This window comes from Enhydra lutris, unplaced genomic scaffold (assembly GCF_002288905.1).
Source record: "Enhydra lutris kenyoni isolate GAN:26980312 unplaced genomic scaffold, ASM228890v2 scaffoldscaffold9, whole genome shotgun sequence".
Lineage (NCBI taxonomy): Eukaryota > Metazoa > Chordata > Mammalia > Carnivora > Mustelidae > Enhydra > Enhydra lutris.
This window is the reverse complement of record NW_019154093.1, coordinates 5,668,752-5,694,368: the sequence shown is the minus strand read 5'-3', so window position 1 is coordinate 5,694,368 and position 25,617 is coordinate 5,668,752. Positions and strand designations below refer to the sequence as shown.

Sequence of the window (25,617 nt, the reverse complement as noted above, 5' to 3'; positions counted from 1 at the left end):
GCTTCAGGCAAAGGGGGTGGGGTGCTCACTGACTAGCGTCTCTCCGCTGGGCGAGCCAGCGGGGACCTTCCCCACCCCCAGCCTTGCCCCTCCCGGTCTCCCCCGCTCCCCCGCCCCCCCCCCCCCCCCCCCCCCCCCCCCCCCCCCCTCCCCCCCCCCCCCCCCCCCCCCCCCCCCCCCCCCCGCAGTGGCTCTTCCTTCTCGCCCAGAGTTTGGCATAGACAACGAAGGAGCCATCGTGACTGACAGAGGAGCCTAGGGAAGATGAGACTGAGACAGCGACCGACTGGGGGTGGGGGATGGGGTGGGACCCGACGCTGGGTCTTTGGGGGCAGGTGGCAGTGGCGACGGGGTAGAGGTGGGGAGCAGCTCACCCCACTGGGAAAAATTCGCCCGTTTGGGGGCCGTGGCTTGGGAGGGGGAGGGGAGAAGCAGGGTCCAGTTTTTTAATTTTGAGGATAAATTGTACAAGTAACTCTTGCATCGTCCTTTCACCAACCTCACCTGCCCCACGCACCTCCCCCTCAATCCCCCACCCCTCCACCCAAGCGCATACAGGCACTCCTCCCTCCATCCTGATTTTGTCTTAGGGTAGGGGTAGGACCGCCCCAGCCAAATAACCTGTCGCCCCCACCCCCCGCCCAATTCTTAACCCCGGTGTCAGCGCACACACCCTTCTCCTGGGATGGGGTAGAAGGCTATTGCGAATGGGCCTCCTAAATAAACATCGGCCCCGACCCCCAGATTGCAAGTTCAAAGCCACCACCCATGATCAGCTCTTAAAAGCCCTGACTTGGGGAACCGCGTCCTTCTTTGGTTACCTTTTCACAGACAGTATTCCAATTTCCAAACGTGGAAGAGGCGTGTGTGTGTGTGTGTGTCCGCGTGTGTGTCGCTATCACTGTGTGTATGTGTGCGCGTGTGTATGGGGGGTGTATTCATGGGTGATCTTATAAATGGAAACGAGAAGACTGAACTTAAAAGAAACTGGTCAATTGTAAAACAAACAGGAATAAACAACCCTTTAGATGTAATTTGGGGTTTATCTGGAGGTGGAGGTGGCGCGGAAGAGGAACCCCCACCCTCCAATATTTTTTCCTTTGCTACGCCTCCACCCCCAGCATTTGGAGCGGCGGAGAAGCGGCTCCGGAGTGATTAATCCGGGGATAATTCACCCCCCCGCCCCCCGGCGCGAACCCCGCGAAGCGGGATTGGAGCGAGTCATTTCCGAGAGCGCAGCGCGCCTCTCCCCGGCCGGGCGGACACTTGGTTCATTCCAGCCGCAGAAGCTCAGGGCTCCCGCGCACCGGGATTTTTTTTCCGAGCAGAAAAAAGCTCCAGAGCTCTCCTGACCTCCTTTCTCCTCGGCGGTGAGCAGAGCCTCTCCCTCGGCGCTGCCGGCCGCGCCATGCCGCGCTCGCGGGGACTGGAGCAGGGACGCTGCGGCTGCCCCGCGGGGAGGGCTCGCGGCGAAGCCGGGATTTCGGCGCTCGTTTCGGGCGCCGGGAGCCGCTGGGGCCGCCCGCCGCCGCAGCCGACGCCGCCGCCGCTGCTGCTGCTACTGGGCTGGGGGCTGCTCGGCGCCTCGGCCGCCGCGGGTAAGTCCGGTCGCGCGGTTCGGAGCCGCGGCCCCCGCGCGCCCCACCCGAGCCCCGCGCCCACCCCTCCCTGGCAGGGTCCCTGTCTCTTTCCCCGCTCTCTCCCTTAACCTTCCCAACTCCCAGTCGCCCACCCTCCTGCTCAGCCTCGCTTCAGTCGATCCCCCATCCTCCTCCCACCGTCAGCCGCGTCCTCACCTCCACCCTCACCCTCCTAGCTGCCCTCAACCCCAGCCGCAACTTGGCCGGTTTCCGCCAGAGTGGGGAGCCTGGGAGACAGACATCCCCGCCCGGGGCTGGGGGGCACCCGGATTCAGTTTCAGTGGTTTCAGTGGTTTCAGTTGCTCCAGCCTCCCAGCCCCCCAGCCCCCCAGGTGCCAGGCTTTCCCCGGATAAACTTTCCTGGAGCCCTACCCCCACCGCCGCCTCCCGATTCCGGTTGGCACACGGGTCCTGGGGGCTGGAAAGGAATGGCGCGCCCCCTCCCCGTTTCCGCGTCTGCAGGGTCTGCCCTTCCTGCCCCCGCCCATTTTCTCGTGAATGAAGCCCGTGCCCCAGCCAGAGCCGTCTCGAGACTGCGGCCACTACCCCCTCCCCAAGTGTCCCCCTCCCCCCGGCGCTCAGGGCTAGAAGAGGGGGGGCGGTCAGGTGGGCGCGCGCCTAGGGCCAGGGTCCCGCGCACGCCTTGCGGGAAGACTCAGGTGGGGGCTGGAGGGTGCTGAGCCACAGGGAGGCGGCGGCGGGGGTTGTGCCCGGGGGCGGGGGAGGGAGTGTCGCCGCCAGGTTCCGCGCCGCCACATTCCCCTCGGTTCCCACTCCGCGCCAAAGTGCCCTTTCCCGCGCCCTGCTGCAGCCGAGCGTCGGGGCTGCGGCTGCGGCGGCGCGGGCGGCAGGACCTGCTCCAGGCGACGGAGTCAGGGAGGGGGCAGACCAGGCGGGTGCAACGAATCCCGGAACTTCGCGGGTGTTTGGCTGCAGCTTGCAGTCCCGGGAAGGCTCGCGGACCTTCGGGAGAACCCAGTCCCCAGTAGGGACCAGTGGCCCCGACTGGTGCCCTTCCACTTTATCTCTTGCACCGCTTTGAGGCTCAGCGCTAGCCACAGCCTAGAAAGTTCCGCGTGCCCGGGTGGGGACGGGTCCAACGGGCGACGCCTGGGGCCGGATTTTTATTTACCTGGGAGGCTGACACTCACTGGGGGAGAAAACCCCTAACACCTGCTGCCTAGGCTAGGACTCGGGCACCTCCGGCCTGGATACGTGGGGTTTTTGTTTGTTTTTTGTTTGTTTTTTTAAACCACCGATTGAACCTTTGAAGGCTTGGCCTCCGCCACTCCAGCATCCCCATGTTCCCTTCTTGGAAAGTGCGCCCCTTCCCTGGCAAGCTTTGCGGCCCGCTCTGGGCTCCAGCGTCTTGTGAACCCGAACCTGCAGACGGTCGCCAGCCCCTTAGCCGGGAATGTTAGGGTAGCTGTTCTGGAAAGGCGCCCCGAGTTTCGAGCTTCGGCTTTCCCATCCCGACTTGACCGGACTTTCTTGGTTTTCCTAGGAGTCATAGCTGCCGACACCCAGAGAGGGGCGCCCGCGGTGCGCTCGCCTAGGAGCTCTGGCCTCGCGCACACCCACACCCACTGGGTGGCTGCGCTGTTCCCCACGATGCCGCTGGTCCCTCAGACCTGCCACATGGGCGGTGGGAGGAACCGCTGCTCGGGACTGGGACTGTCAGGGCTCTCCGACGTTTGTCCAGGTGTGGCTTTGCAGACTTAGATTGGCCCTGAGGCCATGGAACTGTTTTTATGGCTAGATCTGTCCCTGCTCCCTGGGCATGTCATGCCCCTGGGGAAAGGAAAAGGCCTTCTCCCTGGAGCTTGCACAGTGCTGGGCGGTGCTGGAATCCTGCCTTGTAGATCCGTTGGCTTCCAGCTCTTTGGTCAGCAGAGCAGTTGGCCGTGGTGATGGCTTGGAGGAGGAGGCATTTGCTCTCTGGCCAGTGGCTCTGGCTTCCAGTGCTTCCAGTATATTTCTTTCTAAACCTTTCCCGCATTCAGATGTGCTGTTTGGCCTTGCCAGCAGCAGAGGTTTGGAAATGGACTTGGTGACGGATGATCGCAGGCTTTGGCAGTTTCAAGGGGGAAGAACATTCATTTTGTGTTCTCTGTACATTGTTGACTTTGAAAGACGCTCAGGACTGAACTGTCTCCCTTGCTTGGACCCGTGAGGACTGAATACAATGATTATAAGGATTTGAGAAGGGGGAGCCTCCTCACTCACCTTTGCCTTAGACCCTCAACCCTTCTGTCAGGGTCAGGCCGGTCTCACACTCCCCCTGGCTCTGTCCCCCAGAGAGACCTCCCATCATTTACCTTCTCTGTTAACTCTGGCTCAGTCTGTCTCCCTTCTTCCATGTCCCCTTGGCCTGCAAGCTGCTTGCTCTATAACCTAAAACAAGCTAACCAGACTTCTTGGCCCTGTTGACCTTCTCCCTACCATCCCTTTGTCTTTACAAGTGTCTTCAAAGGGGTCTTCAAATCACTTTCTTGGCTACTGTTCACTCTCTGCAATCTGCCTTCTGTCCCCGGGATTGGAAGTCTCCAAGAGAGATCTCCAAGGACTACTCTGATTGTCATGTCCATTGCAATGTACTTTAACTCTGTGTTTGTCTTCCTTTATCTCTGTGGCTTTGAACACTTTGGGTTACTCTTTTTTAAACATTTCTTCCTTGGGCTTCTGGGATACTGTGCTATGCCGATTTCTCTCCTGCCTCTTGGCTGTTCCTTCGCACTGTCTGGTGGTAGCACTTCTTCCCCTCCTGTAAGCATTTCTTACAGCCTTCTAGTCCTTGTGCCTTTCCTCGCTTCCTTTCCCCACTTTGCAGGTGAGCTCAACCCGGTCCCGCCCTTCCACCACCACACTCTGAAGCTTCCAGATGTCTCCTGCCAAGATGCTTCTTCTGACGTATCTTTTGGTATCCTAGCCCATGGAAGCTCTGGGTCTAGACAGCCCATGTATCCAGCTGACTCTTGGATAGCTTCACCTAGATGTTTCCTTTCTAGAGAAAATTCATTAGCTCCTTTCCTGAACCTCCAGGATTCCCCGTGTAGGCTGGTGGTTCTTCCCAGTTACCCAGCCCAGAAACCTTAATGTCATCTTCAACTCCTTCCCTATCAGGTGGCCATCAAGTGCCTACCTTCAACTTTGACTAACCCTAGCTACTTTTCTCTGGATTCAGAGGCTCTGAGCATTGACAAGGCTTTTGTGTCTCCTATATGCTTACTAAGTAATTCAAAATAAAAGCAACATTGACCTGTGAGTTTAAGGAATTCCACCAAAGTTCTGATTTTCCCCGTGCTAACCACCTCATGGCCTTAAAAAAAAAAAAATCAAATACCAAATTATTATTGTTTTTTTAATTCTGTTTTACTTATTCCCTAAGTGCTTGTTGTTAGAGGTGTCTTGGGGACTGGAGCACTGACCATACCCAGTGTTTGATTATAATACTAATTGAGTTGTCCTCAAAGTATTTGTTTGTTTGTCTCACATATTGAACTGTGAGCTTCCCGAAGACAGGGATAGTACTTTTTTCTCTTGGTATCCCCAGCACCCAGCGCAGGACTTTCCATAGAATTAGTGCCTGATAAATGGTTGTTAAATCAGCAGATGGTTTTGAAACTTTTTTTTTTTTTAACCCTTGGATGGTTTTCTAGGGACTGATAAAGCTAAATCAAGAATTTCAGCAGCCAGGACAGCCAGAGATGACAATGACGCCTGGTCCCCTGTTGCTTCCGCCCCCCAGAACTAACTGTCACAGATTGGTAAGATAGTTCCTTAGATTTCAGAACCGATGCACAAGCCCTTAGCTGTCATTGTCCCCACTCCCCCAAAGGAAAGATACTCAACCACTCAGTTACCAGTATATGGATTTGAATTTTCATTTGCCATGGAACTGCAAGTTTTTGGTTTTCAAGAAAGAAGCTGACTGTAGCAGGTAATGTTAAGCACGTCTCTGGCTCGAGAGAGCGTGGCTTTGTTGAAGGTGAGGCTGGGAGCGTGTGCAAGGGGACTGGAGAATAAGATGGCAGGCTCTCAGACTACGGGGTTTGGGTTGGTCTGTGAGAGTCCAGCAGGTGGCTTTGGCAGCGCCACCTGGATGCAGGTGTGTGACCTGCCCCTGCCTCACCATGGTTTTTTTGCCAGCAGGACTAAAGGCCTCTGATTGGCCCGCAGAGCCAGATGGTCCTTGTGGAAAACTGGTCGACCTCTCCAAGGCTCAGGGTCCCACTTGGGAAAGCGGCATGTCATTCCTGTATTGTGGGAAACACTAGAAGTCAGAGATGCACCAGACCCAACACGTACCTACCTCATCCAGAGTGCCCATTTAGTACAAGCTGGGGCTGAAGTGGGGACCTTGAAGGCAGAAGCCTCAGCGAGGAAGTGAGTGAGCCCTCAGCAAGGCTTCAGCAACCCCCAGGTGCCCTGAGATACCCAGATGGCTGGTGGTCCCTGAGTCCCCATCATGAGCTGGCCCCATCCCCACCACTTGGTCGGATGAACTCAAGCCTCACTGCAACCTGGTGAGGGCAGCAATCTTATTATCCCCTTTTTGTATGGCAAGAAATAGGTTCAGAGAACCACATAACTTAACCACACAACAGTCAATGGCCAAGCTAGGCCTTGAAGCCAGTTTGCCCAACTCCAGATCCTTTACTCATAACCACACTGTTGTCCAGCTTCTAAGGGGTCCAGGCTGGCACCATTCCCCTGGAATCCTGCCCAGGCTGCCTGCCTCTGCCCTGCTTTTTCCCCCAGGGCTGTTTCCCCCCAAGTGCTGCTGGGCACTTGAGGCTTGGACCCCAGGCTTTCAGCTCCTCAGGCAGCCATGGTCCATCCATGTTCACTACAGCTACTGTGACTGCACAAGCATCCTTGGTCTGCTGCTCCCAAACCCCCATCTTGACTGAGACCTCTAGTGGCCTCTCAGCCCCCAAGATCCCCCTGCTATAAAGCTCAGCAGGACATATTGGAATGTCTTGGTTAGTGAGGTGGCACCTGTCCGTAATCCCTAAAGGCCCATGCACCCATGCAGGCCGGTGTAGCCCAGACCCCAGCCCCCAGCAGACACCCGAAGAGCACCTGTCCAGAGGATGAAAGGCAGGTTCTCTGGAACCCAAGGCCTCCTTACCCTCACACTGCCCTCTTGGACATTCCCAAGTCAAGGGGTTTGGAGGAGTGGGAAGGGGCGAAGAAGCGCCCTCAAGTGGGAGGTGGCCCAGGCCCTTCCGGGGAGCACCCAGATAGTAGCTTTCCTTTGGGGAGTCTGGCTAAATGGCTAAATGCTTCGTAGACATAACTATTCAATTCGCATAACCATCCAGGCACTTTATCGTATTTGAAGAGACGAAGGCTCACAAGTCAAGCATTTTGGCCAAGGTTTTAGAGAAGATAGGTAAAGGAGGCAGAATCAGCCCCCAGGGCTACTCGACTCCAGGGGCCACTCGCTTAATTCCTAGAAAGCAGTTGTCATGGTGCTGGACACCCTGTTAGCAACCAGTGCCTGTTAGATGCTGTCCCCACCGCCACCACTGCCCCCTTGCCCATGCTGCTGCTACTGTCTACTTGCTTCAGGAACCAGCCTCGCAGAATTGGGAGGGAAACAGGTCTAACCCCTGTTAGGTGGGCTTGGGGTCTGAGAGCCCACTGGAGGTCTCAGGTGTCTAACACGTGCCCCTCTGACATGCGGCTCGATGCATCACAAGAACCTTTTCTCTTCATTTCTCCCACTGAAAGGACACCTTTAAGAACCTGGCCAACTCACCCAACCCCATCAACACTGGTCCCGCCTCTTCCTAAAAGGGTCATGGGGGAGGGTCCTCAAGTTCCTCCTAGAAGTTGGACAATGTCCCTGATATGGCACTGGGGTTTCAGTCCTTGAGGACAGGAGATGGCCTCCCAACCCCTCCTCTCTGCCTGCCGCAGAGAGCTTCCACAACAGGGGTACATGGGGGTGAACTTGAAACTGGAGGGTTGCTGCAGAGTTCTCTACCTCAAAGAGACACTGTGTCTTTGTGGCTTCACTGGCTTTGAACAGAGCTTGGCTCTCCCTTAGACCCACAGAAGGCAAAGGGTAGACTATGCAATGTGGGGTTTTCTCAACTTGAAAATGATAGTGATGTTCTTAGAGCTCTCTGCTGACTCTCGTAAGCTAAGAGAGACAAAGGAAACTCAATTTGTTTTCTTTCTGGACTCCCGAGAGCCTAGTTCCCGGGATTATCTTTTCATACCTCTTCTTTAAAGATGAGATTTTGTCTTTTTTTTTTTCCCCCTCCTCTCCCACTCCAATACACATTTAACTGTTAGATATTTGGGGGAGGGTGAGACCTTTTGACTTTCTCACGTAGCTTCCTGTAACACAAAGAACAGTCTCATCTCTGTATATGATCATAGATGAGAGCTTTGACAAAGCAGGGCATGGGAGGGGAGGGAACGTAATGGAATATCATGGCTTGGAATTGGAGAAATAGGATAATTTGAGATGGACTGAGATCAAGTAGGAAGGAGTGAGTTACGGTAGGATCAAGAGCCGCAGGGAGGTGTTGGGATGGGATAGAATGAATTGGGGTGGATTGGGATGGGTGGTGGAATGCAAAAGAATAGGGTTGAGTGAAATACAATGGTTTGGGGTGGTATTGAGAGGGTGGGAGGTAGAGCAAACAGGTGATTGACTGGGTATCCTATTGGGCAGGATAGGAATGGGTCAGTAAGGATTGGGGTGGAATGGGATAAGATGGGATGGGTAGAGTTTGGGTGGGGTGGAATGAGACAAATTGGGATATGGTAGAGTGGAGGTGAATGTGTCCTGGTGGGATGGGGTGAGATGGGGATGAGTCAGGCTATATTGGGACAGCTTGAATTGGGTGGTTGGGATGGGATACTGGGAGATGTGAGGTTTATAGGCAACTGAGTGGGCTCTGTAAAGAAATGGAAATGAGTGAGGGCACCAGAAACAACCTGCTTCCCATGTTTTTAGCATCTTCTTCTTCCTCCCCAGAGCTCCTCAGGTTTTTGGTTACCCGAACTGTGAAATCTCCAGTAGATGGGAAGTCCGCATCAGCCCCGCTTCCACTCGGGCATGCATCCTAAAATGCTGGAGGCTCCAGTCTCCTTCTGTCAGAGGTCATTCTTCAGGGAGCAATTGGGAGTCCTCTGTGGCCACCACCACAAGCCCTGTCAGAGAACTATGCCAGAAACATGACAGGAAACCCCCATGCAGCCCAGCGTCAGACAAGGGCACCATGTCCTCCCTAAACTCGTGGGGTGGCTGTACCCATAGCAAGCCATCTTTTCAGTGGTGGAGGGCTTCACTGCAGTGGCACTCCTCTCTTTTGGGGGGGGGGTCTCCCCACTGGAAACTGCCTTTGCTTTCTACCTACTTGTTTCTGTAAAATGTCAGAACGTTTTAAACGGAATTGATCTCTATGAGGATGTCCATCCTATCCTTGAAAGTCATCATTATAAAGTCATCATATATAGCTTTTATGATGCCAGGAATAAGGAATATGTGGTTCAATTATTGACAACGCCAAGATAACTCTGAGAAATTTATTCGAGAATCTCCCATGTGGTCTGGAACAGAACATAAGGGCTGGTATTGAGGCCCAAATAGCATCCCTTCCCTCCAGTTTCTAATTTATACTCAATTAAGTGCAGTTATAATCCCCAAACCTCAAAAAAACAAAAAATGGTATGTCCATCTTCTGAGTTTTCAGATCAGAAATCGCCTAAGTTCCGTTATGAAGTAGACACATCTATTTATTGAATGGAAGTGAACTAGGGTGACGGTTTCAAGTTTAAAGGGAGAGAGCAGAGACTTTGAAATTTAGATCATCTGAGGGACGCGTCCCTGTGAGAGAACGCCCTGGTGTTTCATTCGGGCTCGTCTAGGAAGAACAGGTGTGGGAGGGAGGACTCAGCCCGGGGAGGGAACTTTGTCTGCTGGTTGCCGCCCTTGTCTCGCCTACCACCTGCTGACCCTCATTGCCTCCTCCCTCGCTGTTTCCGGGGAAGGGGGTTGAGTATGGAGAGAGGCGGAGAGACTGAGTGAGACTTGTGTGGGCTTCTGGCACGTTCCTTGGCAAGAAGAAGGAGGTGAGAGTGTGCTGATTCATTTTCAATCCCCTTGAAAGAGTTCCTAGCATGAAAACAGCCACTTCTGGCATGGCATCCCTTCTTCCTGGGGACCCGTGTGGCCCTGCCCTCCTGGCCCTTGTCATCTGGGTAGCTGCGGGAGGGCTGACCCACGGCAGATCTGAGGCTGGGAGGGAGGTAGTCTCGTGTGTTTGATATCTGCCTTGAAATTTGGCTTGAGGGTCAGGAAACTAGTATTCTGTCTCCGTCATGCCTTCACAACTTCCGTGACCATGACTTCATCTTTGCGGGCCTCTGTTTCCTCACCTGTAGAATGAGGATAATATTACTCACTGTGTCTGTGTGATCCTGGACTTGGAAGCTCTTTAATGAACCAAACTAAAAGGATCTGGGGATATGACAGTAAGCCACTAGACTAAGCACTACCCAGTGGGAGATCCCATCTGGTGGCCAGGCTGGCTTGTCTTGGCTTGGCTTTCCAGGGATTCAGAACCCCTTCCCTCTGCAGACCACCTGCTTCATAGGGGGAGCGAGTAAAGAAGGGCGGACTTGCTGGGCTTCCTGGCCCTGATCCATTCTTAGCTCTCCGACGGCCTGTGTGGCTGATATGGGGAACTTGGAATGGAGGGGACAAGAACTTGCCCATCAGACGTAGGGCTCAGCCTTCTCTGTACCCACCCGGCTGCCCTGGGACAGCATCACTGTGCATTCCGTGGGAGGGGGAGTGATTGCCCAGGTTTCTTCTTCACTAACACATTCATCCAGGGGACAAAGCTCTGCACTGAGGCCTTTTAACTCAAGCAAGATGAACATTCCTTATGTTCCAGGGCCACGGGACTCACATCTCTTATGATATTGTGTTCCCAGGAACGTGAAAAGAGGAAAATGTTACGGAGATAGTTTTCCTGAGTCACGTGGAAGGCACAGGTGTTTTTTATTTTGTGTCTTTTTTGTTTGTTTTGAGCTCAGGTGCATAACATTGAATTCATCCCAGCCTCAGACCATAATGCTTTAAGATCATCTGTCGATGCAAGGTTCCTGTCTTGTTTTATTTTAAATGTTTTCCTCCCTTTATCTTCAATCCCAAGGCATTACTGCATTCCTACATCTGTACCCACTTTGATATATTTGATAGATGTCTTGAAATAGGCATGGATCCTTGTAATATATGTAGGATTGTCTTGTGTGTGATGGGTTTTTAATTTACATAGATAGTAGTGAGCTACACGTTTCATGCAGTTTCTTATTTTACCCAACACTGTATTTTAAATATCTAGCCTTTCTTCTGTGTTTGTCTGGTTTGTGGCTTCTAATTGCTGTGTTACATTATGAGCTCTGTATCACATTCCGTGTATGCCTCTCGCCTGATGATAGACCCCTGGCTTGGCTGTAGCTCCCAGCCACGCATGAAATTCTGAAGAACATCCTCAGTCATGCTCTCTTGGGACCCTGTGTGAGACTACTGGGGGCTGTATACATGGGGAATTGGGATCCTTGAGTTAATATGTTAATATCCTATGTTCCGCTGGAGTGTTTTCCCGAAAGGCTCAGCCAGGGCTCATTTCCACGAAGAGTGCACAAGAGTTTCTGCCTCCCCATATCATCACTAATACCTGATATTATCCATCTTTCTAATTTCGGCTGTTCTGATGAATTTAAAGTGCCATTTCCTTGTTTTAACTGGCATTTCTCTGATTACTAGTATGTTCAGATATCTCCTATATGCTTGTTAGTGGTTTGAGCTTCCCCTTATGCAAATTGTCTATTCATGTTCCTTGTGTGCTTTTCAACCAGGCTTCCTGTCTAATTTCGGAAAATTTTCGGTCGATTTGCAGAAGTTCTTTCTACAGCCCAGGTATTACCCTCTGTCAGTATTAGAGGTTACACATAACTTCACCCAATCTTTCATCTGTCTGTTTGGTTTATGGCGTTTTTCTCTGGACAGAAACACTTCATTTTATGTGGTCAGATCTCTCTGTTCTATGAAAGGCAGAAGTGGAGTCATGTGGGGCTGAGGAGCTAGGGGCAGGGCGGGGTCCCAGGCCCACCTGGCTCTACACTCCCGCAGGCCTGGCTCTCTGTATGGAGGGCTTTGAGGATTTCCAGACTTCCGATCCATACGGGCCTCCTAAATCTTGCAAAAGGTCTCTCTTCTGTCTCAAGGCCCTGTGTTTTCTGAAGTTGCCCGCTAAAGTAGAAATTAATGACTTGCTGGGTACCACACTTGGAGAATGTGAGGGACCGCTCAGTCCTTCAGCAAGGCATTTAGGGAGGGTCTGTGCTGTGCCCGAGCTGTCAGACACACTGGGGACATAGACAAATCTGACACACGTGTTCATGGCTGCCTGATTCACAGTTTCCAAAAGGTGGGAACAGCTGAAGGTCCATCAGCCGGTGAGTGTCTAAACCAGACGTGGTCTCTACCTACACGGGGGAATACTATTCAACCTTGAAAAGGAAGGAAATTGTACAGGCTACAATGTAGAGGATCCTTGGAGACATTCTGCTAAGTGAGAAAAGCCAGTCACAAAAGGACCAATACTGTATGATTCTGCTTAGATGAGGAAGCCAGTGTAGTTCAATCCATAGGGACAGAAAGTAGAAGGAGGGTGTGGGCGGTAGGGAGGGTAGGGCAGGGGGAGAAGGGAACGGAGAGTTAGTGTTTGAGCGGATACGGAGTTTCAGTTTTGCAAGACAAGAAGAGTTCTGGAAACGGAGTATGGGGACAGTTGCCAAAGGACATGGACGTACTGAACTGTACCCCTAAAAGTGGTTAACGTGGTCAATGGATGTTACATGAATTTTGCCATAATTAGAAAAACAGTCTCAGGGGTTCTGGGAAGGCTCCTGAAGCAAGGCAGGCTCTGGCTGAGGTGTGCAGGAGAGGTAGCAAAGGGCAGATGAAGAGGGCCCCCAGGGGGAGGTGTGTCCACTATGGAAACGCACCCTCATAAGCCCTTGGTCAGTGGGAGCAAGGCATGCAGAGGGTCTAGAAGTTCTGCGTGACCTGCGGGTGTGCTAACACAGGAACCCCAAGGAGGAATGTGCAGGGTCAGAGCCGGGCTGCAGTCCGGCTGGCTGGGTTGGAGGGTGCAGACCTCTGCGGGGAGGAGGGGTCGGTGGGGCGTGGGCACTGTGGGCAAAGGCGGGTCTGGCAAGGTGCTTGGGGTGCCATGGGGGAGAGGGGGCTGGAAGGGGGTGCAGGGATCCTTTCCCTTCTGTGTGCCCCCACCCCGCTCCCCACTTTCCCAGAGGGCGTAAGCATCCGACAGAAGTGCCAGGAGTCCACGAGCCCCACTCCATAAATTGTGGGCTGTAAATCACCATACCGTTAATCCTCCCTCAGTGAGAACAGCACCACACTTTCCTCCTGAAAGAATAAAAATAGGAAATGTACCTACTCAGGGATGACTCAGCAGACTGTCTGGCGGGGGGACCCGTGGTCTTCCTCCCCAGCCAGTCACATGTGCCCCTCACCATTTTGCTCTGTGGCCTCCTTCTCTTCCGTCACTGTGGCTTGTCTCCCTCGCCTTTCCTTTTCGACTCCCTCCTTTTCCCCAGCCCTGTGACCTCCCTGGCATTGTCCTCATCGTCCTCCTCCCCTGGGTCTCATCTTCAGTTGGACCCTCTTCCTGACCTTTGATCTCTTTGTCATCACCCACACCTGACCTGGGACCCTCCATGTCCCTGGCCTTACCTTTAGCCGGGTTTCAGCCCAGCAGTTCTGTCAACAAGGAGGGTGTTTAAGGCCCTTGGCACTCTGCACAGCGTCATTCGGCTGCCTGCTGTGGCCCTGGGGGGGGGGTCATTCCTGTCAATACACTTCAAAGCCCTTTGGCCTTTGGCCAAGGACAGTTATAAACTCCCAGATACCCAGGGAACTCCAAGAGAACAGTGGAGGCGGGGAGGGGGCAGGGCAGGCTCCCCAGGGCAGTAAGCAGGCCCTCCAGGTCTGAACACAGGTCCCTGGGATGCTGGGGATGACCACTAGGAGGTCTAGGACCAGGGCAAGTGGCTTGCACAAAGGCTGCCAGCTGCCAGAGGCACATGGGCTTGTGGTCTGCCTTCCCCTCCAGCGGCACCACTGAATCCATCCTGGAAGCCGGGAGCTGTCCTTTAGGGAACACTGGGGTCCCTGGCTGAGAGCTGTATTTTCCTCTCCTTAAGCCTGGCGCTCCTAAGAAGTTGGTCATTGGCAGTTGAGGAAGCGGAGTTGAAGGCAATGAAGTTCCTCACCCCCGACCACACTGCTGGGGAGAGGAGAGCCCGGATTGAAAGCTGGTCTGATCCAGGCCCAACGGACACAACTGTCACTGTAGCCACATTTCTGGTTACACATGGGGAGCCCCAGGCCCTCCCGCCCCTGGTCTTCTGAATCAGAGTATGAATCTAGGAGCGGGGTGTGCAGTCTGCATCCTGAGGAGCTCCTCTTAGTATTATAATTAGTATTATTATTACTGTGCACATGGGGTCTGTCTGGGAATCTCTCAGGCAAACAGCTCCCAGTTCCGAGGGTGGAACACCAAGGTCATAGGCTTTCAACCACTGTTCCTGCTCACCTTGCTATGGCCCTGGTCTTGAGGGGCCCCCAGGACCCAGCAGAGGAATCAGGGAGGGGAGGCCACCCCCTCCCCTCCTTTACTGTTACAGGAACTTTGTCCCCTTAGTACCTGAGGTTCTCTGTCAGGTCATACCTCTTCAAAGGATGAAGAGGGAGACCAGATGAAGGGTGGTGGGCAACAAAGCGAAGTTTACTGAGCAATCCTATAAAGCTCCTGGAGAGGGAGGGGTGGCCTGAGAGAGTTACCCTCAGAGTTTCTAAGTGTAGGGGTTTTTATGAGCTGTTTTGTGAAACTATCTTGAGCATCCTGTGGGGGGGGGCCATGAAGTGTGCCAGTCATGGCTTTGATCATGCACCAGCTACCTGTCGGGTTATTGTTCATGTGTTGGTGGTCTTTTGGGCTGACATTTGGAGACTAAGTCCCTCTGAAAATCCCACCAGTGAGCTTGGGCTGCCCGCCCCCTCCCTGCTCCCGTGGGAGGGTGGTCCTGCCCCAGCCAGGGAGGTAAGAGGCTGGGAACTGGATTCCTTGGCCCCACTCTGGGAGCTTCCTCCAGAAGCCTACCGTAATCCCAGCCTCACCAGGCCCTGAGCCTACCTGCCTGACTCTCCCTTAGCCTGCCTACAGCTCCAAGAGAGACCCATGTTTTACGGTTAATTGTTTTGTCTCAGGATGTTTTGCAAAAGTCATTTTCGCAGACGCTGGAAAATAGAATGCTAGCGAGATTTTGTCTTAGCTGTCCTGGCTCCCTGCTTTCTTTCTTTCTTTCTTTTTTTTTTTTTTTTTTAAGATTTTATTTATTTATCTGACAGAGATCACAAGTAGACAGAGAGGCAGGCAGAGAGAGAGGAGGAAGCAGGCTCCCTGCGGAGCAGAGAGCCCGATGTGGGACTGGATCCCAGGACCCAGGACCCTGAGACCAGGACCTGAGCCGAAGGCAGAAGCTTCAACCCACTGAGCCACCCAGGCTCCCCAGTTCCCTGTTTTCTTGTTGGGGAATCCTGGCCCTGACTACCTACGTGTCCCACTAACTCCTAAGGCTACTCCCAGCCCCGCCCCTGGGGTGGGGGAAGGAGACAGGCCCTGCTCCCACAGGTAACCAGATTTGTGCTGTCAGATTCAGGGGAGGGGCAGAGGAGACAGGAAGCCCTGGAGCCTGGTAGTCTGGCATTTACATTCCTAAACTGCTTAACCTACTGAACAAAGGGCCTGTTGGGGAGGGTTGGCCTGGCCGCTTGGAGCTCCTGAACCTGGAGTCCTTCCACCAGCGCCTGATTTGTTAGGTGAGAAATCAGGACACTCAGGGGAGCCTTATCCTCAACTTTCTCTGTGTGCTAATTCCCATTATTCTAGATTTAATACTCACTGAAGAGCAGACACAAAGCACCGGTATGCCACTTTCCTCCGGCCTTGTGGTGGGAGGCGGCTGGCATTTTAAGAAAGAGGCTCTGTAGCCAGGCTAAGGCAGGGCAGTGCAGTGGGGTCAGGGTGGGGCGGGGCTGGGGTTAGGGTACAGTCAAGGCAGTCTTCTGGAGGAAGCTCCCAGAGTGGGGCCAAGGAATGCAGGTCCCAGTCTTCTTAGCTTCCTGGCTCAAACAGGACCCGGTCCCCAGGGGGAGTGGCCCTAGCTCAGTGGAGGGACTTCCAGAGTCTGCCTTGCCTATGAGGAACCGGGGTCTCAGCAGGGAGACAGAGCCAAATAGGGATGCTAAGGCAGAAAGTACAAAGATCCTGTGAGGCCCAGGGTGGCCTTCATTTGTGAGGTGGGGACGATTAAATCAGTGCCATGGGAGAAGAATCTTTCATGATCAGGTGAGCCTGGGAAACACTAGGCCCTTGGTGTCCCATGACGGGTGGTCCAAGGCCTTGCCAGGAAGCTTCTTAGAAATACGGCATCTTAGGCTTCACTGTTCACCTACTGAATCGGAATCACTTTTTAAAGAGACCCAGGTGATTCCTGTGCCTGAGAGTCTGAGGAGCACTAGGGGACACACTTTCTCAGGGTAAACTTTGGAGTAAGTCCAACCCAGCACAAATCCTGGCTCTCTTCTGGGCCTCAGCTGTTACAAGTAGAACGAGGCAAAAAGTCTGACCTCGCAGTTACACCTGTAAAGGTCTTTGTTTGCAAGGGCCTGGCTCTGAGCACACAGATCTCCTATCCCACTGACAGGGTCTGGGTTCTTTTTTCACCCCAACAGTGTCCCCAGCGCCTAGGACAGGGCCTGGGGCACAGTACATGCTCAGTCCATGTTTGACTGAATGTGTAGTGAGTGGTTGTCAGGAAAAATGGAACACCCTGGAAGCTAGTTTTTAGAGCAGCAAAGACACAGCAAGGTTTTCCTTTCTGTTCTTTGTTGCTGCATCAGATTAAGACAGATTCCCCAAGGTGAAGGGTCGCTGAGAGGCGGGGGCAAGGGGGTAAGGCAAACTTTTGATACAGAGCAATGAGATGGCGTGTCTGTGTCAGCCTGTGTTGCAGGAAGATTTTGTTGGTGATGGTGGTAGAATTAAATTATTTTGAGAAGTGTTAGCCTTTCACAATTTAGTAAAAAATGAACTGATCAGTCTAGAGAGATCAAGGTCGGGTAGGGTAGTAAAGGACTCACTGCCTCTGAAACCACTCAGCATGCCCAGGCCTCAGACTTTGAACCTGGAAGTTCACCTGACCCATTCTTACTCCTCTTCCTCCTTTTCATCCAGCCTCTGTTGACCTCTGCCCCTCAGTGCAGTCCCTGGTATGTCCCACCCCAGCTCTGTGCCCCTCTGAACCATAGGCTCCATCCGGGGATCATTCTCATTGCTGGGGAAGCCTTGCCCACTTGCTGTCCTGAGCAACCTTGTTTCCTCCATCACGGAAAAATTGCCATTGAAGGAAACAACTGCATGAACCTTACTGCTGAATTTGGGTAGGGAAGCGCTACCCAGGAATGGCACTGCTGTCACTAGCATCCCTGCTCCTCATGAGCCCATAAACACACTTGGTTTTCATCTTAAAGGTACACGAGGGGTGCCTGGATGGCTCAGTTGGTTAAGCATCTGCCTTTGGCCCAGGTCAGATCCCGGGGTCCTGGAATTGAGTCCCGCATCAGAGGGAGCCTGTTTCTCCCTCTCCCTCTGCCTTGCAGCACCCCCCCACTTGTTCTCCCTCTCTATCTCTGTCAAATAAAAAAATCTTTTTTTAAAAAGCACACTGAACAACACCCCTTCCTTGACTCTTCACCCCCTTTGGCTGTCACCCTGTTTTCTTCCCTTCTTAGCCATGCTCCTGGGAGGGTGTCTGCCAGCTCCTTTCTCAGTCAGCCTGTCATCTTGCTCCCACCCTCCCCAGTCCAGGGAAAGTGCATCCCCCAGGGTGCCACATGACTTCCTCCTTCCCAAGTCTTAAGTGTCTCTCTTGGCCTCTAGACCTTTCCATCAGGCACAGCCTGCTCTTGACCTTCTGTCTGTCCTTTCCTCTCTTCAGCACCTGACACTGCTCCTTCATCCTTCCCTACTCGAAGTTGCGTTCCTGTCAGTGCTTCCATGGCTTTGCCCTTAGCCTTCCTCTCTGTTGATCTGCATTTCCTTCCTTCCTGGGGCTTAACACCGCTATCCACATGCTGATCATCCCTGCCTCCCACATTTAGGTCTCCAGAACTCCAGATCCAGCACCACACACACACGTGCATGGTCCAGCACACCCCCCACCCCACCCCCAGCATGCTCACCACCCCGTGCTCTTTTGTGTCCCACCCCCAGAAATGGCCACACTACCGTCGAATCTTCCTAAGCTGGAAATCTGGAAATCATTCTTGAGTTCTACCCTCATGTACTGCTTTTCGCTAATCAGATCTTAGGGATTCTGCTTCCCAAATAGCTCCCGAGCCCTCCCATATCCTCCCCAGTGCTGCTGTGACTCAGGCCTCACCCTTCACTCCTGGACATTTGGGACCTGGTGCTCTGGCCATGTCAGTGGCCGTGGTGTGGACTCGCACATCCTTTCTTGCCTTCCTCCAATCGGCGATGCGCACCTCGGTCAGAGAGAAGCTGGGGAGGCGTTGCTCTCTGGGATGCAAAGGAGAGGCACCCCGTGGCAGAGACTGAAGCTCTCAGGATAAGCGTGAGCCTTGGCAGGAGCTCAGGCTGATATGTCCCTAACCACCCCCCCACCCCTTCCAGGGTTCTGATGGATGGAGTATAAGGACAGAGAATGCTAGTTGGATGGAAGAGAAAGTACTGATTCATTTATTAATAGCTGGGCGTGTGCCTGCTACCTGTCAAAGCACAGGCTTTGGGGACATCAAGTTGGAGAATGTGGCTCAGCCTAAGCCCAGGGGTTACTTTCCATCTCCCACTGTGAGTGTGAACCTTGGGAATGGAGGGACCTCTTGGGAGCTTCTGCAGAATTAGGCTAGGACGGGGTCTGTGGCACACCCTCAGTGTCCCTTCCTCAACCACAAGAATGATGAGCTGGCTTTGCCTCCAGCTTTAGGTTGGATGGCGGTAGGGGACAGCTGCGGGACACACTTTGCCTTCCAGCTCAGTGGTCCTGCCTGCTGGTAAAACACGGCCCAACCAGTGGTGAGGAGGGAGGTAGCAAGTGCCCAAACTGCTTCTGAGCCTTCCCTAGCAGTGGGGAAAGCGGGGGGTGCCCCTCTGTTGGCTCAGACTGCCATAGGGTATGGGGCTGGTGGGTAGGGGTGAAGCAGGACTTCTGAATGTCTCCCCCTCCGTCAGCATAGCCCAACCTTGTTATGACTGGGGACTCAGAGTTCCTCCCAGGAAACTTGTGTTTCAAGGCACTGTTTCCCACCAGACTGCATTTATTAAGAGGTGCATGGATCCTTTCCCCGTTTTTATTCCTAAAGGACATACGTCATTGCCATTGTTTTCTGGTCTGTTGGCACTAATCAGCTCTCCCAAATCTTCCCACCCCGAAAAGCTTACTGAGAGACTCTGCCAGGGGGCCCTGGACAAGTTCACTAGACTTCCTGGCTTCCCTCAGCTCTGTCCCTGGACTGAGGAGGGCGAAACCACATCCACCATGTGGAAGCAGACGTGTTACCCTTTCTACCTTCCAGCTCTCCTGTTCCAGAGGCCTGGTCCCTTTCCCTGCTTCCGGTGGCCGTGGCCTTCTCCCCTCCCCGCCCCACCCTATATGGTTTGCGTCAAGGCCACAAGATGTTCACTTTCCTAACAGGTGGTTCTGATCTTTGGCTCTGGGAAGAGGCATCTTCTTGGGAACTCATTCTCATTCCCTTTATCTGAGGTTGAGACCCACCCCTCCCATTTTTTCTCCCAAATGCACCTCCTTGCAGTTTCCCCTTTTGATGTCACGGACAGCCCTGCCAAGGGGCTACCGTTTCTCATGCAGTAAGCAGAGGGCCTGGGGAGACCAAAATCCCTTCATTCTCTATCCTTGGGGGAGCACGGCACAGGAGGGCCACGGCTCTGTCCCACCAATCAGGATGGACAAAGGGCTGCGTGACCTCACTGATTGGGAGTCCTTCCAGCCCAAGGCAGACACTCAGCGTTTATGTGTCTGTGCGCGTTTTGATCTTGGACAAACGCAGCTTCTGTTAGGCTCTCTGAAATACTGAAAATAGCTCACAAACTCTCATTACTGCCTTTGAAGACCTGTAGGGGTCTGGGAACCCCAGGCAGGGAGCACGGGTCTGGTCTGGACCCTCCTCTACACCCTGCCCGGCACCCCTTTCCTCCTTCTCAAGTTCAGACCCAAGTGAGTGAAAAACAGGAGGAGTCATTTATTACCGATAAAGCCCACTGGAGAAGGTGGCTTTGGCTATGCAGGCAAATCAGATTGTTACTACATCACCCCTGAGTGGGAGAGATTTACGCACCCTTTAGCAGGCACTAGGAGACAACACCCCTCTGCCCCGCCCTTCCCCTGCCTTCCTCACATGGACCAAGGCTGCTCTATAAGTTTAAGGAGGTGCCAGGAGGGTGGCAAATTTGAGTGGGCCAAATTCTTCCCCCAGTCTCATTATTTGGACAAGTTGTTCCCTGGAACAAATCGGCAGACTTGGAGTAGTTTGACCAATGGGGCATGAATGGGGACTCCCGCAAGGATCCTGCTGTAGTGGACAACCCGCTTCCCCAATGTCAGCCTCGCTGGAGGCTGCGGGCGGGCAGGGAGGCGGCAGTGGGCGCAGGCAGGACCTGTCCCACGCTCCTTGGGTGCCGCTGGAGATGCCAGCCAGCCTTGGAACTTTCTCAAAGCCCCTATCCAGATGGAGAGACATTCCTAAGACGTTGATCATCTGGGCTGCTTATCTCAGTGACATACTTAAATAAGAAACTAAATTGTTCATTTTTCTTTTCTCTTCATTGTCCCCTGGAAGAGTAAATGGAGAATGAGCTTCATCCAGGTGAATTGTTAGGAAATGGGACTGCTGTTGAAAATGCATGCACTCTGGAGTCAGACCTGATTCTCCTTGGTTAACTCCTTGATAGGAACTGATGTGGGATTAGAGCCGGGCACCATACATTTGCTTTGCAGATGAAGGATGAGAATTGAGTGGAAGAGGAGCAGGTGGTGGGGGGCGGGGTACCAGAGGAAAGCAGTGAAAGGTGCCAAGACCTTTTCCTTCTTTCCTCCTCCTCCTTACTCCCTCCCCCGCCTCCTTTTCTTCCTTCCAGGTGCTCAGCCATCCATCCGTGCATCTGTCCAACCAAGTTGTACCGAGTTCCCACTTTGTGCGGGGCACTGTGTGGGGTTCTGGGATATAGGGCTGAAGGCATGCATGGTATCTGTCTCCCCACTTCTACCTCCTAAACTTCCTTTCTTTCTAATACCTCCCTCTTTGGGTGATCTTTTATTTTTATTTTTTTTTTAAGATTTTATTTATTTATTTAGAAAGAGAGTGAGAGGGAGCAGGGGGAGGGGCAGAGGGAGAGGGAGAGAGAGAGAGACTTTCAATCTCCAACGTGGGGCTCAGTCTCACGACACGGAGATTGTGACCTGAGCTGAAATCAAGGGTCAGATGCTTACCTGGTTGAGCCACCCAGGCACCCCTGGGGTGATCTTTTAAATGCAGACTGGTGAATGTCACCACAGAGTTTAGCCCAGAACTGGGGTGGGGGTTATGGGTGCAGACAGGAAGGGCAGAAACTCAGCCAGGAAGAATCAGGGAGGACTTCTGGATATACTTTGAAGGTAGAGCCCACAGGTCCAGAGGGACTTAGCCTGGGAAAGATAGAGAAGAGCAAACCAGAGCTTCGTTATCTGGTAGCTGTTGCTGGTAATGGCCAGGAGCTATTTCCCCCAGGTGGACCTGCCTTGCCTGGGCAGGGGGAGGGCTATCTTATTCTGATTCTGACTGTGTTGAGCTGTACCCAGGCACCGTGCCACAAGACCCCACTAAGTTGTTCCCATTTTATAGAAATGGAAGCCACGGTCTGAAGGAATGAAACAACTTCCCAGGGTTCACACAGCACCTGTGTGGGATTTCTACAGCTGTTTCCACTGCAGTGCACAGACCAAAGATTCCTAGATGAGTCCAGCAGTGACCCTAATCGGAAAGCATTCCCATAATAGTAGCCATAAAATCATTATCTTCATGTATGGAGCTCCGACTATGAGCCAGCGCATCAAGCATTTACATGTATGGTCTATTGTAAGTCTTATGATGGGTTTGTAAGCTAGATGGCATTATTATCCCCACTTTGCAGATGGGCAGAATGAGCCTTGGTAATGTTAACTAATGGCTCAAGGGCACACATAGTTGGTACGTGGGAGAGCTAAATGAGAACCCAGGGCTGCATGACCCCAAAGCTCATGCCAGTGAGCGGAAGGTTATTTATCTCATCTGTAATTTCACAAGAAAATAAGGAGAAGAGGCTCTTCTCATCTTGTGTCACCAGTGCCCTGCCCATGCTCCTGCCACTTGACCTCGGTTTGCTCATCTGTGTAGAGGGGACATTCATCACCGCCTGTTTTGACCAGGCATGAGATGGCGACAGGCTTACTGGGGCTCGCAGGAGCGGGCTTCACCGGGCTGAGCAGGCATTTACTGCTGAACTCAGGGCTCCTGTCTCCCGAGGGTCGGGAGGTAGCTGAAGGGCAGAGAGGCACCCCCGTGGGCCTAGGCTTCTGCAACCACGTGTCTGAGCCGGTTGTTCCAATCCATCGTCTTTTAGATGTGCGTGACCATCAGATGTGAAAGGATCAGAGCTTCTCTGGAGGCTGAAGGGGCGGCTAGGGCAGGACCAATGCTGCCTCTTCCCCCAAAGGCCACGTGGCAAAAGGAAGGCACAGCATGGCCGCTCAGGGACATTCGATGACTCACATAGCTCACAGACCTTAACATGCCCGGCTCCACAAAACATGGCCGAGGGGGACAGCCTCCGCTCCCTGCCCTGTAGAGCTTGCCTTCTTGTGGGGGAGGCACAAGTGGACACACACACGGAGCAGGTGGGGCCCAGACACGTGGCCGTCATCCCAGATGCTGCCCTTTGCCCCTTTCCTCTCCTGCTATGTCTGGCTGTGAGCAAACCCTTTTGGCTCCACCTTCAAAATATATCCTGCCCCTCTCGCCACAGCCCTGGAGTCTGAGCCAGCAGCTCTGTTGTCTGGACTTCTGCAGATACCCCTCTGTGCTTTCCTTCCCTCCATTCCTGCCTCCTGCCAGCCCAGCCGCTGGAGAGCTTTGAGCGGTGTGGGGCACATCACATGTTCCCCGGCCCGGAATCCTCCAGCGGCCCCCCGTTGCATTCTGAAGGAAGTCAAGACCCTTCCACGTTCTCGCCCCTGGTTTCCTCCCTCAGGGGGTTTCCTCTCCCCTGAGACGTGGCCGCCTCACTCTGCTCCAGCCCATGGCTCCCCGCCGCTCCCCAGACACACTGGATGACTGTGTTCTCAAGTAGTCTTCGGCCCTGTGTCCCCAGAGGGCCACGGGGCGCAGTTTACTGGCTCAGATGCCACCTCCTCGGAGAGGGGCCCTGAGTCCCTGTCCAGAGTGGGCCATCTTCCCTTTTCTGCCTGTCCACTGTTCCTTTTCACTGCTTGACATATTACATCTGCATTTCTCCCCCGTTTCCTGTCTGCCCACCCCAGGAAGTTCCCTGAGGTCCGGGGGTTTGTCTGCTTTGCTCCCCGTGGTATGCACAACTCCCAGGGTGCTGCCTTACGCACAGTAGGGGCTCTGTGGCTATTGATGGCATGTTGAGTGAATGGAGATGTAGAGCTTAGGAAAGCCCAGGCGATGGAGCGGACGAATCCAGTGTCCAGTGCGTGCAGGCGGGGTCCCTGTTGGAGGGGGTGGCATGGAGGTGGGAGGTAGCTGGGGAGCATGCAGTTTCCAGGGGAGGATAAGAGGGGGCAGGAGCCTTGGCAGAGCCCCCAGACCTCAGAGGGTCTGCGCTGATGGGAGCAGATGAGAAGTTCTGTGTGGTAGGCTGTGTGCTGCTGGTGGCGGGGGGTGCTGAAATGAGCTGGGGTGGAGGGCTGGTGGCCCCAGCGGCTGGGGGGGAGGGGCCGCTCCCTGGCAATTGACTGTGAACTTGGACTCTGGAGCCAGCCTGGCCTGCAGGGAAGACTCATCAGTCACACTGTGAGGTGGCCGTTTTATCATCCCTCCAGACCTCAGAGAATAGCATTGGACATTCTCAGAAGCACGAGGTGAAGCTTCAGAGAGATGTAGGCTTAAATCCCGGCCCTGCTGGGTACTAACCTGTGCAAGAGACTGAATAATCTCTTTCGGCCTCAGTTCCCATCTTTCCAGCGAGAACAATAATCCCTAATTCACAAAATCTTTGTAATGATGCGGTGAGATAGTGTCCATGAAGCACTTACCTAGGCCTGGCCTGGTACTCAGTCATGGTTGCCAAGGCAACGAGAGGCCTGCTGGATCCAGGGGGATCAGGAACATTGAGAGGGACTTGTTCTTTGAGCTCTAGGTGGGGCCACAGGCACTCTCCAGACACTTCCTGGGCACCCGCCCCTGCGAGGGCCTGCACCTTTGCTCAGAGACCCTGCCCTCCAACTTGCTCCTTCCTTCAGGGCCTCAGAGTGCTGTGCTCCCTCCCTTCTGCCTCTGGGCCTTTGCATGTGCTGATTTATCTGTCTGGAGTGTTCCTGCCCCCTTTCACTTCATTAACAAAGACTCATCTGCCACCTCTTGGTCCAAGGTTCATGTCTTCTCCTGGACCGCTGCTCCAGGTCATTCTCACAGATTGTGCTCCTTGCTCTTGGATAGCTTATCTCAGGTGATAATTATACATGGATCAGGGTCATTCATTTGTTATTGCCCTCCCTCATAGACTGTAAGCCTCAGGAGGGCTGGGACCGTGGGTGTCTTTGCCTGTCATCGCTTTGGACCATGGACAGTCCTGGCTAAGAATAGATGCTCAGACAATATGAAGAGTGACTCAGGACATGTGAAAGTTACACACACAGCCATAGTGACCTTGCCTTCCCCCTGTGCCTTCCCAAACCAGGCTGATAAGACTGAGGGAGGCCCTTTCCCGTGAACCTCACAGCCTTAGGAAGGATGCCAGTTCTTTTTAAATTTACAACAACAACAAAAACAATAATAAATAACACATACTCAGAGCCCCAGTCGCTATGCTAAGTACTCTGTAGACATTACTTCATTTAATTGAAACGTCATTATTATTGAGTGAGAAAAGCAAGATGCTGAGAAGTGTGTATAATATGATCCAATTTAAAAAAGATAAACAATGTCAAAGCCCTACTATATATGTAAATGTGTATTTGGGAGTATGTAAGTTTGTGTTTGTATATGGTTTTATGAGCAAGAATAAAAATATGGAAAGAGGCAAACGAGACTGCTGATGTGGGTGAGCTAGGGGTGCGTGCTGGCTAGTGGGTGGTGTGGGTAGGGAAGGGTGGGACCGAGAGAGAGACGGCCAAGTGAGTGAAAAAAGGAAAAGTAACAAGCCAAATGGCACTAAAACCCAATGTGCATAATAAGATCATACTTACGTATTCATGCCAGATTATATATGGATTTGTATGTAAAAAGAAATACAAACTTTGTTTCGGAGGAGAAGTCTCTGTGGCGTGAAGGGTGGGGCATAATGGGCACTTTCTCAAACTGCCTCTAGGGGTGTAAATTGTTACGAACTTTCTGGAAAGCAACTTGGCAATACATTCTCAACAGCCTTAAAAACGTTCATCTATTTGGACTCAGTATTCCACTTCAAAGAGCTTACCCTGAAGAAATAACCAGAGTTGGGGTCAAGCATTTCTGTGTAAGATGCATAGCGTGATTTATCACAGAGAGAAAATGGAAATAAATAGCCAGCAAGGAGAGGTGAAGCAAACTGTTCCATCACAAAATAAGTTACAGTAGTTG

At 53.1% G+C, this 25,617-nt stretch overlaps 1 protein-coding gene across 1 annotated transcript in view; it reads left to right on the top strand.

The window, feature by feature from the left end:
• The first annotated feature begins 1,408 nt into the window (after positions 1–1,408).
• LOC111143057 (CUB and Sushi multiple domains 2) overlaps positions 1,409–25,617 on the top strand; it is a 614,630-nt gene continuing 590,421 nt past the window's right edge. Inside the window, exon 1 of the mRNA XM_022496499.1 lies at positions 1,409–1,598. Within this exon, the coding sequence (XP_022352207.1) occupies positions 1,409–1,598 (190 nt within the window). The remainder of the gene's footprint in view (positions 1,599–25,617) is intronic.